General features: G+C 38.7%; 1 protein-coding gene across 1 annotated transcript in view; it reads right to left on the reverse strand.

Moving 5' to 3' along the window:
- The window catches only part of KLHL2 (kelch-like family member 2), a 122,001-nt gene that overhangs the window by 98,510 nt on the left and 9,051 nt on the right, over window positions 1-14,440 (reverse strand). The window contains 2 exon segments of the mRNA XM_011959671.1: window positions 5,228-5,334; window positions 14,062-14,187. Coding sequence (XP_011815061.1) covers window positions 5,228-5,334; window positions 14,062-14,187 — 233 coding nt within the window.

The following is a 14,440-nucleotide window of genomic DNA, read 5'->3' on the forward strand; positions in this document are numbered from 1 at the left end:
AATTTCAGAGCCTGCTATTGGTCTATTCAGGGATTCAACTTCTTCCTGGTTTAGTCTTGGGAGAGTGTAAGTGTCCAGGAAATTATCCATTTGGAAGAAGATTCTTGATGAAATTTTCAAGCTGTACATCCAACCATGTCTGGTGCCCAGCCTGCTTTCTTATTATTTAAACCAGTTTGAATGGAGCTTGCTGTTACAGGCAGCCTAAAGCATTCCAACTGAAGTTCTTTGTGCGACATTCTATTTAATTTTTTTCAGAGCCATCATCAATACCAGAAATTATCTTTCGTGTGTTTACTTACTGTCTAACCTTTCTTCTTCTTCCTAACTAGAATCACGAGAACAGGAACTTATCTGTTTTATTCATCACTCTGGTCCCCAAAGCCTAGGACAATGCCTAGCAGAGAAGATGCTCAATAAATACTCCTTGATGAATGAAAGTATGAATCTTAGACAAACATAACCATGTACACAGCTTTTTAAAATCTCACTTCTTAGTAACTCAAACAATAATCTGTCTTTTCCTATTCTAATTTATTTTACTGAATCATGTTCAATATGACAAAAGAAATCAAAAAGCACACCAAAAAAAAAGGCTAAAAATAAAAATTTAGTATTCAGTACTTCTCACCAGATTTCAGAAATGTTAGCCTGTGGCACAAATAAATCTCAAAGTATGTGTTAAGCAAACAGCTTTCTAAATGCCACATTTGTAACCAAGAAGTAATCTAAAAACACAAGAACCCAATTTGGTATGTTCTTTCTTAAGTAATAGTTAAACAACTTGGCCTTGCTCTAAATAGGCCCATACTTCAGAAAGTAAAAACCCTGTGATTATATCACAGAATTACTTTTCACTTCCCTTCTCTACTCAAACACTTGCAACTATGACGAGTAACAGAATTACTTCTTAGGTGATATAATTTAAATGAATACTTCACCTACAGTTTATGAGATTAAAAGTAAGAGCCAACAAAGAACATCTGCATATTCCCCGTTTCCTAATAAGTTAGTCACATGAAAACAAAAGAAGAGTAGGGAAACTCCGTGTCCCTGAGCAAGAGAATGTAAATGTACCTGATGTTTGGTGGAATGAAAGCATCCAATGGTCTACTTGTTAACCTCACCATAATTTAAAAAAAAAAAAAAAAAGCTTACCAGGGCTTCAGACCATGAAAAACAAATAAAGAAATAAAGTACTTATACTCTGGCAAATACTTAAATGAGTCTACATACACTAAATTACCTAGACCCAATCCCCGTGTCTTCTTTTTTTTCCTTTCTCCCTTTTTTGAGACAGGGTCACATTCTCACTCTGTTGCCCAGGTGGAGGGCAATGGCATGATCTCAGCTCAGTGCAACCTCTGCTTCCTAGGCTCAAGCGATCCTCCTGCCTCAGCCTCCCCAGTAGCTGGGACTGACTATACAGGCATGTGTGACCATGCTCAGTAAATTTTTTAAAAAATATTTTTAGAGATGAGGTCTCCCTATTTCTACCAGGCTGGTTTAGAACTCATGGGCTCAAGCAATTCTGCCACCTTGGCCTCCCACAGTGCTGGGATTACAGGCATGAGCCACTGCGCCCTGCCTTTATCTTTTTTATCTAATCTCTGCCAACTTGTTCGCTAAACAGTAGATTCAAAGGTAGAAAAAAAACAATACAAAGATAGCCAGAAATTCAAAGAGCATCTACTGCTGAAAAACCATAAAAGTTTAGCCTAAATAATAAGCACATAGAAAGATGCTCATAATCATTGGTCATTAGAAAAATGGAAATTAGCCGGGCGCGGTGGCTCAAGCCTGTAATCCCAGCACTTTGGGAGGCCGAGACGGGCGGATCACGAGGTCAGGAGATCGAGACCATCCTGGCTAACACGGTGAAACCCCGTCTCTACTAAAAAATACAAAAAACCAGCCGGGCGAGGTGGCGGGCGCCTGTAGTCCCAGCTACTCCAGAGGCTGAGGCAGGAGAATGGCGTAAACCCGGGAGGCGGAGCTTGCAGTGAGCTGAGATCTGGCCACTGCACTACAGTCTGGGCGACAGAGCGGGACTCCGTCTCAAAAAAAAAAAAAAAAGAAAAATGGAAATTAAAACTACAATACTACGCTACTTCAACACCCACTAGAAGGGCTATAATTTTTTAAAAAGCAAGAGCAAGTGCTGGCAAGGATGGCAAGGATGTGGAGAAATAGGAAGTTTCAAACATTGCTAGTAGGAATGGAAAACAGGGTGGTAACTTTGGAAAAACAGCTTAGCAGAATTTTTTGAGTATAAATGTACCACGTGACCTGGCAATTACACTCCTAGATATCTACTCCCAAGAGAAATAAAAATACATGTCTACACAAAGAACTGCGCATGAATGCTCATAGCAATATTATTCATAATAGCCAAAAATTGAAACAACACAAAAACATCCATTGACTGGTAAATGGAAAGTCAAAAGTGGTCTATTCACATGGAATGCTATTTAGCAATAAGAACAGTTTCCTTTGAAACATCAATGACATGGATGAACCTCATAAACATTATGTGGGAACAAAAATGTTCTAAAATTGATTTATGGTGATGGCAGTACAACTCAGTAAATTTACTAAAAATCAGTGAGTTGTGCATTTAATACAGGTAATTTTATTTTTTCTCTCACTCTGTCACCCAGGCCGGCGTGCACTGACACCATCTTGGCTCACTGCAACTTCTGCCTCCCAGGCTCAAGTGATCCTTCCACCTCAGCCTCCTGAGTAGCTGGGACTATAGGCTAGTGCCACCACACTAAGCTAAATTTCTGTATTTTGATAGAGATGGGTTTTCGTCGTGTTGTCCAGGGTGGTCTTGAACTCAAGCAATCCACCTGCCTCAGCCTCCTAAAGTGCTGGGATTACAGGTGTGAGCCACTGCGTCCAGCCCTGAAATGGGTAAATGTTATGATATATAAAATATGCCTCGATAAACTAGTAAAAAAAAAAAAACACGTTAGGTACTCAATTCACACTTTGTATATGTGCCAGAAATTAACACAGTATTCCTATTTTCAACTACTTCAGCGCACAGCAATCTAAAATTTGACTAAGCGTAAAAGGTATATTCTCAGACAGAAACCAGTTGAATTGCAAAAGCACCTACCTGCTAGTTAGTTGCGATACACTATAAATACTTAGAGAATCAGAATGTCTTCAATGCCTCATTCCCTTCCTTAGGCAAAGCTCACATATTCATAAATCACATGCCAGCTAAATCATGAAGCATAGAGAACCATTAGACAAACACAGAAGAGGGAAACCGAAATGCAGTTTAGATTATAAAGCAAACAGAAAAGAGAGCTAAAGACATAATAAGATCTCCTATCTCTACCTAGCATCCATTTCACTGGATGTCTAAGGCTCAAGGAATTTGGAGACACTAAGTCTCCAAAGCCTTTTGAGGGGAAAGGAAACTAACCTTGATCTTACAGGTATAAGTTAATCACTCTATTTTTGTCACTCTGTGGACAATAAAACATTTATCAAAAAAAAAAAAGAGTCTAGCTTAAAGCTTTCCAATCTTGTACAGAATATAAAGAAATTTATGAAGTTGGAATAAAAAAGAATGGTGATGATGACCATAATAATTAGTGTCAAAATTAACTCATCATTTTCTATGTGTCAAGTGCTAAGAAATTCACACATATGATCTCACTTAATCTTCACAAAAACTCTAGGATGTGGGTAATATTATTATTCCCATTTTCCAGATGGGGAAACTGAAGCACAGATTGTAGTTCCAACAAGTAAGTGGCAACAGCAGTGTCATCTGAAGGAAGGCCACCAAGCGGGGGACAGCACTTTACAAGGACATCTGAAGGAAGACAGGACATCTGAAGGAAGGCCACCAAGCGGGGGACAGCACTTTACAAGGGAATTCCTGAAGTAGCCCAACACATTCCAGATCGAATCCTTCCTCTTACAAGCCTTAGAGACCCTCTCTCTAGAAAAGTGTCCAGCAGTAATAAATAAGATGTAAATCAAGAGACTAAAGTGAACCCCAAGACATAAAAATCTGACTAGTCTCGCTTCATGGGTATTGACTTTTCAGATCAATCTCAGCTGAAAGGCAACCCTCCCAAATTACATCCTCTACATCCTCAGAGCCCACCTGCTATCCTTCTTCATTCCTGATTATTTAACTCTGTTCTGGAACAGCAAGATCATAAAAGGCTGAAAACTGAGTGGGGCTCTGGTCTCCTCACTACTCCCAAGACACCCAGAAAAGTTTTCACTCAGTCCACCTTCTCCATCTGACCTTCTACACTCATCTTCATCTGTGTAAAACCCTCAATCCATCAGGTCTGGGGAAATCCTTCTCTTAGTGCTGCCCATCACAGCCCTCAATGTCTGATCACTGCTGTGGGCACTCAGATCTTGCATACACTATTACCTATTAAAGGGTGCACATCCATCTCCCTGGCGACACAGGAAGCTTTTGGGGCAAGAAGCATGTTCACATTGTTTTTGTATGCCTTGAAGTATCTAGTAAAACAGTAGCACCAAAAATACTTAATAGTTTCTAAAGTAAGAAGAGCTTTGTATTTTTGCTTTTTGGTATAACTACATTTCTATTTGTATTTTCTATTTGGCATACCAATACCCTAAGATTATAAACTCATTGATGTAACAGATAAAAACTTCATTTCTTTGTACAGTATATTTTAAAAAAGAATGAGAGTAAAGGATTCAAGTGTGACAGACATAAATTACTTCTTTTCCAGAAGTACTAAAATCATTCTATACATTTTCACAGTTGCCAAAGTAAAATCTAAGCTTGTAGATAAACCACTTTATTTTCTTGTATTTCCAAACGAAGGATATTAAATAAACATCTATTTGTTCAATGTAATACTAGATGAAACAAATATAAAAATCATTTTAAAAAATGTAAAAGTGTTTTACTTTTGTCAAAATAATAAAGTGCCAAAAAGCTATTATAAATGGCAGGAACTAATATACATAAGTATAACTTACAGGGGGAAAGTTGAGCATAAAATTGTGAGTGTACGTATGTATAGGCTTACTGACCCCCAACAATAAAAAACAAAGACGAGGAGGAATTTGGAACAAAGCAAGAACATTTTCTTCCATTATAATTCTTCATTTCATAAAAGTAAAATGTTAATAACAAAAGAAAATGTGGTAAGAAAAGCTCAGATCTGAATACATTTTTTAAAATGCCCATAACTAAAATATTTCATACCTGTAAACATGGCATGAAAATAAGGACTACAGGCGGCCAGCACCACTCTATGAGCAGAGATTTCCATGTCTTCTGCCACAATTGTGACATCGCACAGCAAATTTTGACTGTGTAAAAAGCAGAGAGAAAAAATGTAAATGATATCAACAATGAATGTATTGAACATCCTATGCAAAAATATTACAGTAAAGCCCACTTTCATCAAGTGGAGACTCACGTAAAAGACAGCCATCCTTTGCGACATGATCCCTAAACATGAGGTACATAGAAAACAGCTGGGATAAATGCCCAACATGCCTTGGATCCTCATTAAGAATCTTGCCTTTGAAAAACACAGAAATCTTCCCAAACTTGATTACTGATTTTTCAACCTAAAGGCAATTACTGGCAGCAAACCATCAACGGACTGCAAAAGAAGAGGTTGTCTGAATAAGAAGTAGCAGCAGAAGTGGCAGGTGTAGTCTGCCATGAAGATGAAGAAAAAACACATGCCGAAAACTAAATTGGGTCAAATACCCACCCCCTCCCAACAACAACAACAACAATCTTTAAAGACCCTAGTTCATCAAGCAATGGTAAAATTATATTCAATTACACCTGCTGCTTAAAAGTCTTTGCGCATTTGAAGCTTAACTTAATCACAACATTTTACCAACGCAAAATATCTCATCCCTCAAGGCCAGAAAATATTACATCTAAAGTCAAAAAGCACTTTGGCCAGGTGCCGTGGCTCATGCCTGTAATCCCAACACTTTGGGAGGCCAAGGTAGGTGGATCACTTGAAGCCAGAAGTTTGAGACCAGCCTGGCCAACATGGTGAAACCCAGGCTCTACTAAAAATACAAATATTAGCCAGGCATGGTAGACCACACCTGTGATCCCAGCTATTGAGGAGGCTGAGACATGAGAATCGCTTGAACCTAGGAGGCGGAGGTTGCATTCAGCCAAGATCGCACCACCGCACTCCAGCCTAGGCGACACAGACTCTGTTTCAAAAAAAAAAAAAAAAGCATTTTGTGACCTCAAAACAAACCATTATTCAGCAACCATAATTATTATATCTCTAATTTTAAAACATCCACTGCAATTCACTCAAAAACATGCGGTAAGCATTTTTGACAAGCAATATGTGGTGACAGATCACACTCTCCAGGTAATTCATAATGTCACAGGATATCTTTAACAGAAAACGTTGCTGATGCTTACTCTAGAACAAGCAAGAAGGCTCCGAAGCCTAAAACCTGCCCTGCTAGCAGTCATACTATGAATGACTGAAATGGGTGTGGTGAAAGCAAATGTCCCTTCCACACCTCACATACCCAAGCACTGAATTTATGTCTATGTGCATAGCACACGCAGGTCACACTTGGCACCCTCCTCTACTGTTCTATTTCCTAAAAGGGTGGACTGCCTCCGTCTGTAATTTTCTAGTAGCTTACAAGCAACATTTGCCATGAGCTTGACCAAGTCCTTGAAGTTTTCCACCTGTCCATACTGCTTACAAACTTGTTCTCATAAAGTTCATGCCAAAACTTTTGGAGAGCCTACTGGTAACTACTCTCCTTCCAGTTTAGGAGAAATGGGAGAAAAAAAGAGTACCCCAGCATCAGTGATGACTGCATCCCAGGGCCTCATTGCTGAGGAGATTGCTTTGCCATTTAGACTATAGTATGGCTCGTGTGTTACAGTTTAATGGCTCATGATGCTGTATGAGACATACGGCAGGTCCCATACTGGAGTCATAAAAGGTGGCACAGTATCACTAATTTATAACTCCTCCAGATAATTTTAGAGAACTGACAAAGTCTACCATCTGCCCTGAGAATATAAAAGCATTCTGCAATTCTATGAATTCTATGGGTTCACATATAACTAGAGTGGGAAAAGTCAGCGGTGTCAGTGGTGTTTTCAGGAAGGAACTATGCAAGAGTTTTACCTGCATGTATTATTTCATTTAGTGCCCACCACAATGTTATAAAGTATTATTTTTATCCCCAAATTTATAGCTGGGGAAACCAAGGTTAAAGTCCTTCAACTAGTGGCAGTGCCAGGATTCAAAACCACAGGCTGACTCCAGAGCCTCTTGACACTACACAAAACCTAAAGCTATACGGTTTTAAGATCTGTTAAAGTTTGAATAAAACAAGAAAGAGAAACAATAAATTATAAATAATAATTTACTTTTTGACATACTATATACTAGAAATTACTTTTAAGTTCTATATATAGCTAATAAAAGCTCCAATTTTAGTGTTAGCACTACCTCTACAGAATATTTTTAAAAATCAGAGTTTGCTCATTCATTCAACAAAGTACTGCAAGACCATCTCTGCCCTTAAGAAGACCAGCAGAAAAAAGTGGCAATGCAAAAATTATAGGATAAAGTGGAAAGCACCGTAATAAAGATGTTATGGAAAGGTGGGTGGGGGTGCATTTAAATCAGACTAGGGGTCAGAAAGGGCTTGCTGCAGCTATTGGCCTTAAGCTGAGTTCTAAAAACAAGTAAGAGTTAGCTGGATCAAGAATGAGCACAAGAATCCCAAAGAGAACACAATGTACTACTGCATGGAGACCTGAAGCAGCAAACAAAATGTGGAACTGTGGGCCAAGAAGAGTGGGGAGAGAGAAGGGTGGGAGCGAAGAAACTCTGGTGGGAGGTAAGCAGGGTCAGCAGAGCATGCATGATCTCTCTAGAACAAAGCAATCCAGGTTTCTCTTTTGTGACCTGGGGATTTGAACACAAGATGAGTCAAGTGCATAAGTGCATCTTTATGCCTATTTTCCTTCTGTCAGTAATCCCTCCTAGTGCTTTAGTTTCAAGATGGAACACAAGTGGAATTACAGTTGAACACCTCAAAAATCACATAACTAATTACATTTGGCTTCAATTACAATTATTCATTGATCCAAACCTTCTAACATAATACCTGCTGGCTGTCACTTACATTACTAACTTGGCCTTACTGACTTATCAGTTGATGTAAGTTAACTAATAAGGTTAAAACACTGCTAAAATATTATGCAGCCACATCCTGGGTTAGGTCCCAGAGCCACTTTACAAATTAAGGACATGTTTAGTTCTAGTATTCAATTTTTTATCTGTCTTCAGTAATAACATATTTTAAAACAGCATTAGAGATGAGAGAGCTAACAAACTGTTACTAGTTTGTGTCACTGAGTATACAATAAGTGTATATCAGTGTGTGTACATTAAGTCTGGCCCTTACCTCTTTCCAAATTTGCATGCTTACAAGAAGCTGAATGACTTTTGAGTGAGAGAGTTATGAAGGAAAAGTCTGGCACTAAAAATAAGAAAAACTTCTTTTAGCAGCCCATATGCAAAGTCTTCCATGGTGAATTTCTAAGTTTATGTTCCTATTACTTGAAATCTCATAAGGGAATAAACTGTAGGAAAAGAAGGCCTTCAAAATAATGGAATAAATAAAGTTGTTATTTAGCAAAATTTGCATTTATTCATTCATTCATCAAGGACTGTTTGAGCTTACTGAAATAAACAAGATTAACAGCCATGACAGTATGAAGTTTACAGTCACGTGAGGGAGACAGACAAGGAAATAAGTGATTATAAAATGAACCCATGACTATTAAGATGGGACAAGTGTGGGATATTTGGAAACACACAGGCGAGGCTAGGCCCAACCTTACAGGAAAGGTTCAGAATGAAGTGGCTTCTAAGCTCAAATCTAAAGGGAAAAGAAAGGAGTTAGATAGGCTTAATGTAAAACTCAAATAGCACAGAATAAAGAAAGGCACTCCATCTCCTAAATACAATTATATCATGAAAATTGGTCCTTCTCAGGAAAAACAACAACAAAAAAAAAACTGCTTTGAAAAGGCATGAAACATGCTGGAGCATAGTAAGGAATCCTTGGGTTTTCTGATAAAAAATGAATGAATTCCTAAGACTGAGAAAAATCTGTCACTGCTTTTAAAATGCACAGTGTCTATCTTCTTAAAAGTAAAATATGCCTCACAACAAGGTGACTGTAGTCAATAACAATTTAATGATACATTTAAAAATAACTAAGAGAGTATAACCGGATTGTTTATAACACCAATGATAAATGCTTGAGGTCATGGACACCCCATTTACTCTAATGTGATTATTATACATTGTATATCTGTACCAAAATATCTTAGGTATCCCTGAAGAAAAAGGGAGGCTCACTTAAGTTCACTGTTTAATTCACTTGCCATCTAAGTAACAAAGTATGAATTCATACAAGAGCCACAATAACAATTTCACCAAAATTCAACAGCCACAAATCAAATTTTTTATGGATGCACAACAGACAATCTAATCCTAGTTAGTAATATAGGTCCCATGATGCCTAAAATCCTGGAGGAAAAACACAATAACCACTCCTCTAAGAGGGCACGTCGGGCTATTTTGCTTAAATATCTTCTGGAATGTTAAGAACTGCTGTTATGAATGAACAACTCAATATTTATGGGTTATGCAGGATATAAAGGTGAACATTTGAATTGCTTCATATGATTCATCCTTACCGAACACTTTCAACACCTAAATATTAAGGATCAAACTTATATTCCTTGTAAATAAAGCTAATAGGCTGTGCCCCCACCACTAATACTCATTGAAATTATTAAAGCTCAAGTACAGTCTTATCCTATAGCCTAAAAAACAGTAGTTTTTCTTTTTTTTTTTTTTAATTTTAAAGACAAAATGCCACCTTTTGACAGTTGCTCTTTGGTCATCTCCAAAAGCTAGCCATCTAATTTTGTCAATAAAACTTATCTGGGCCAGCCCGGCCAACACGGCAAAATCCTATCTCTACTAAAAATAAAAAAAATTAGCTGGGTGTGGTGGCACACACCTGTAATCCCAGCTACTCAGGAGGCTGAGGTGGGACAATCACTTGAACCCAGGAGACAGAGGTTGCAATGAGCTGAGATCGCGCCACTGCATTCCAGCCTGGGTGGCAAAGTGAGATTGTCTTGAACAAAAGAAAAAGAAAAAAACTTACCTGGGGTACAGTCTGCTTCTCTGTCCCCTCTATAGACCTAATACAGTGTGTTGCACATTTTAAGCACTCTGTGAAGATCTACTGGGTTTTGAAAACGTTGGTGTTTTGAAAAATTTCCCCCATCCACACTTGGGAAACTTAGAGTTAAGAGCTGAATTTCCCACCAGAGATGCATTGCTGACCTAAAAGCCATCCTTTCACAACTCCAACATCATTAATCTTAGCATGATGCTCCGTTTCTCAGAAGCCTTCACTGAATCCCACTGCCCAGAGGATTAAGTCCAAATTCATCATACTAGTTAAGCCTGCCACAATTCTGCCCTTCTCTTGCTTCCTAACCTTTTCTGCACAGACTCCCCAGGATGAACCTTTGATTCACTTTATCCAACAGATGATGTTTATTCCCTCCCTGGCTTGTGCAATTAATCATACCAGGACAGACCTTCCCACTGCATCGCCTCAGTGAATCCTGCTGCACTCCCAACAAGCCCAACTGAAGCCCATCTCTGTGGACTATGTGAATTTTCCTCATAAGAATTCTTTTGGGCACCCATGATTTGCACACTTTTTCACTGCCTCATCCTCCTCTCTTTATGTGTCCAGCAGCTCTGTAGACACTTAAAGGGCATGGGCTAAGTCTGATACTGTTTTTGGATCCCACATAGCCTTTCAGGCATATTAGCTGATTAGGTGCTCACCAATACTTGTTGAATACACTGTTTACATGTGACTGCAGGGTTTTTAAACCAAATAATTTCAAGATATTCAAGCTCTTACCAGCCTGGGATATAAAGCTAGGTCTCTGACCCTCCTGTCTAAAAACAATTAGTTTAAGAAAACAATAAAATGTCATGTACTCTTTCTATCAAACAATTTTAATTCTGTAACTTAAACCTTACAGAACTCCTGTCTTCTTACCCCCATTCCCACAACCACACCTTACATCAGCCATAATTGAAAGTGACTTTTACTCCTAAAATTTTGCTTCCATCAGCCAAAGGTTCACATTAACATTCTTCGGCATACAGCTGTTGCTCTACCACTTTGAGGTTAGAGCCCAAGAGCAGAGTGGTGAGAACAAGGAAGTTCTCCCTTCCCAGAAGTCAGGAAACCACTCTCAGCTACCCTTTCTGGGCAACAGGAAGTTGACACAAGGACAGGAAATAATTAATGATTTTCAGCTGTACAAAGAATAGGCCTCTTCAGAGATTTTTTTTTAAAGAATTACTCAAAATGGCTATAAGATTTAAGAATGGAAGAGAATGACATTTTTAAAAAGGTCTGATGAACCCCAACAACAGTCCATTTTCAAAAATACTGTTGGTTGGCGCTTTCATCGAAACAATCCAGGTTATAGACCTGGCAGCCAACACTCTAGCTATTCAAAGGTCACTCTTTGTTCTGAAAATCAGCATTGACTACCAGCCCAGTGACATACTAGCTGCTGAAAGGGTGCCACACGAAGAACAAGAAGGTACTATCTGACAGTTACACGGTTTACATCCAAAAAGGGGCAAACAGATGAAGGAAGACTGGAGCTTATAAATAATCCTAGGGCCAGGCAAGGATACCACAGGGCTTGCAGGTAAGTAGGAAAAACATCTCTAGGCTGAGAATGTCAGAGCAGCACTGAACCTTAGACACCATCCTGTCCATTCCTCTCATTTTATAGTCAGGCTCAAACAAGTAAAACAATTGGCTCGAGGCCAGAGTCTGTCCCAAAACTCAGGTCATTCACCCCAAGAGAAGGAGCACTTGGTGTAACCTTCCCCGCCGTTTAGTGAGTCATGCCCAGGTCAACAGAGACCCACTCACATTAACACCAGCAGAACACCAAGCCTACCCGTGCCCCACCCATAGGAGTGGGGAAAAAGAACATTTGAATAGTCTATTAAAAGTCAATCTTTTTGGACTTCTCAAAGAGAAAAAAGAGCCATTAAAGATCCGTCTTAAAACAACCAGACTATTTTTCTTACTTTTCTTGCAGTTTCACTTAGTAACCAATGCATTTTACATTCTAATAACTACTGTCAAAACAGGATTAAAAACCCGAAACAGCACCCTCAGACTTGTTGGATTATCCCAGCTATATATTCTCGCAAAGAATAAGTGAAAACTCACATTTTGAAAATGTTGTCAAAGCAGTACTAGAAAACAAATCAAATGATCCAATACTCAGTTTAACTTCTTCTTATCTCTCTAGAATCCATTCTCCACCCAGCAGCCAGTGTGTTCAAAATATAAATCTCATCAGGTCACATTCCTGCTTAACACTCTCCATGGGCTTCCTCTCAAAGCAACTCTTGATTAAGACCAAAATTTCAGGACCTTAGTCCAATGGCCCCTCCTACCAATTCAGCTGCCTCTCCTGTGTGATTCCACCACCATATGCACTGCAGCAACACTGTCAGTTCCTCCAATGAGGCCAGCTCCTTCCTACCCTAAGATGTGGCACAGCATTCCCCATGCCTGGAACACTGTTCTCTCTCTCCTCACTCCCATCCTGACTTCATCCCCTTATCTTCTTTTCCTTCTAGATATCAGCATAATTATTCCTGTCTTCTTAAGAAAGCCTTTCCTGACCACTGTTATCCACCTTTCTGGCACCAGCAGCCCTCCTTTGCAGCACACACTGTCATTACGGTAAATTATTTTTGTGATTCTTTGATGAATGCCTGCTTCGTGCAGTCACCTATGGGCCCATGAGGGTGGCAACCATTATTTGTTCTTGCTCACCATTGTACCTACAGTACCTAGCAGATAAATATTTATTGAATCACTAATTGAAGAAGGCAGAAACAAAGAAATGATGAACCTAAAAGGGAGAGTTTTTAGGAGGCATAGAAATATTAAGGGAAGGTTTAATCCCTTCTTAAGACAGGCTTTCAGCATTTCAGATAGATACATGCAGAGTACTTTCACAAAGGGAATGGTGGGAAAAAGCAGATCTTTCATAAAGTGCTAATAAAACCCAAGACTCTTAATACATACATTAGTCTTTTAATTAAAAAAAAAAAGCTACACATTTTTCAATCAACTTTTAATACTACTTAAAAGTTCCAGTGATCCTTAGTACACTTGAGATCCTTAGTACCTCAGCAACACGCAGGTCACTGTCCCCTAAAACTACCACCACTCCCACAAAAAAAATGGTTATATTTTTCTCTGTCTAAAAGTTTATTTCCATATTCTTTGCCATGGTAAGTTAGAAGCCCTAGACCAGCACTGTCCAATATAAATATAATGCAAGTCACAATTTTATAGTAATCACACTAAAAAAGTAAACAGAAAGATAAATTAATTTCAATAATATATTCTCTTATTTTTAACTTTTAAAAAAGAAAATAGAGACATGGTCTCACTGTGTTGACCAGGCTGGTCTCAAACTCCTGGCCTCAAGTGATCCTCCTGCCTCGGCCTCTCAAAGTGCTGGGATTATAGGCATGAGTCACCATACCTGGCCTACTATATTCTTTGTAACTCAAAATATCTAGTATATTATCATTTCTACATGGAATTAATATATTTAAAAGTATTAATAAAATATTTGCATTTCTTTTTTTTTTGCATTTAGAAATCCCCCGTGTATTTTTCACCTCCAAACTATCGCATCAGACTAGCTGGATGGTTAAGCGGTTACCACACACCATCCACACTTCTGATCAATTATTTGCTCTCTTCCTTTAAAAAAACTTGCAGAAAAAGCTTTTAATGTTCCATGTACTAGACAAAGCAACAATAGAAGGTTGATTATATACTCACTACAAACAACTGAAAAATAAAGGGACGAAACCAATGGTTGCATGTACATTAGTATAATGGTACCTTCTTAATTCGTTCATGACTTTGAAAGCTTTCTTCATATGCCAAGGATTCACTGTCACTGGGCAGTGTTTTTCGGTATTATCATCTTTTGAATCGAGAGGCTTCTGATGACCCTGCTTTGTGCATCTGTACACAAAAGAACAAAAGAAAAAGGTCTTATTAAAGATCACTTGGTTCAGCTTATCAAACTACAAGAGATACAATGAATGTCTCTTTCCCTACTTATTTAGAGGAAGTCTCATGGACAGAATATCCCAATGTAAGGTTAAGACAATCGAGAACACTTTTTTTTTTTTTTTGAGACGGAGTCTTGCTCTGTCGCCCAGGCTGGAGTGCAGTGGCTGGATCTCAGCTCACTGCAAGCTCCGCCTCCCGGGTT

The sequence above is a fragment of the Colobus angolensis genome, unplaced genomic scaffold, assembly GCF_000951035.1.
Source record: "Colobus angolensis palliatus isolate OR3802 unplaced genomic scaffold, Cang.pa_1.0 Scaffold5, whole genome shotgun sequence".
Lineage (NCBI taxonomy): Eukaryota > Metazoa > Chordata > Mammalia > Primates > Cercopithecidae > Colobus > Colobus angolensis.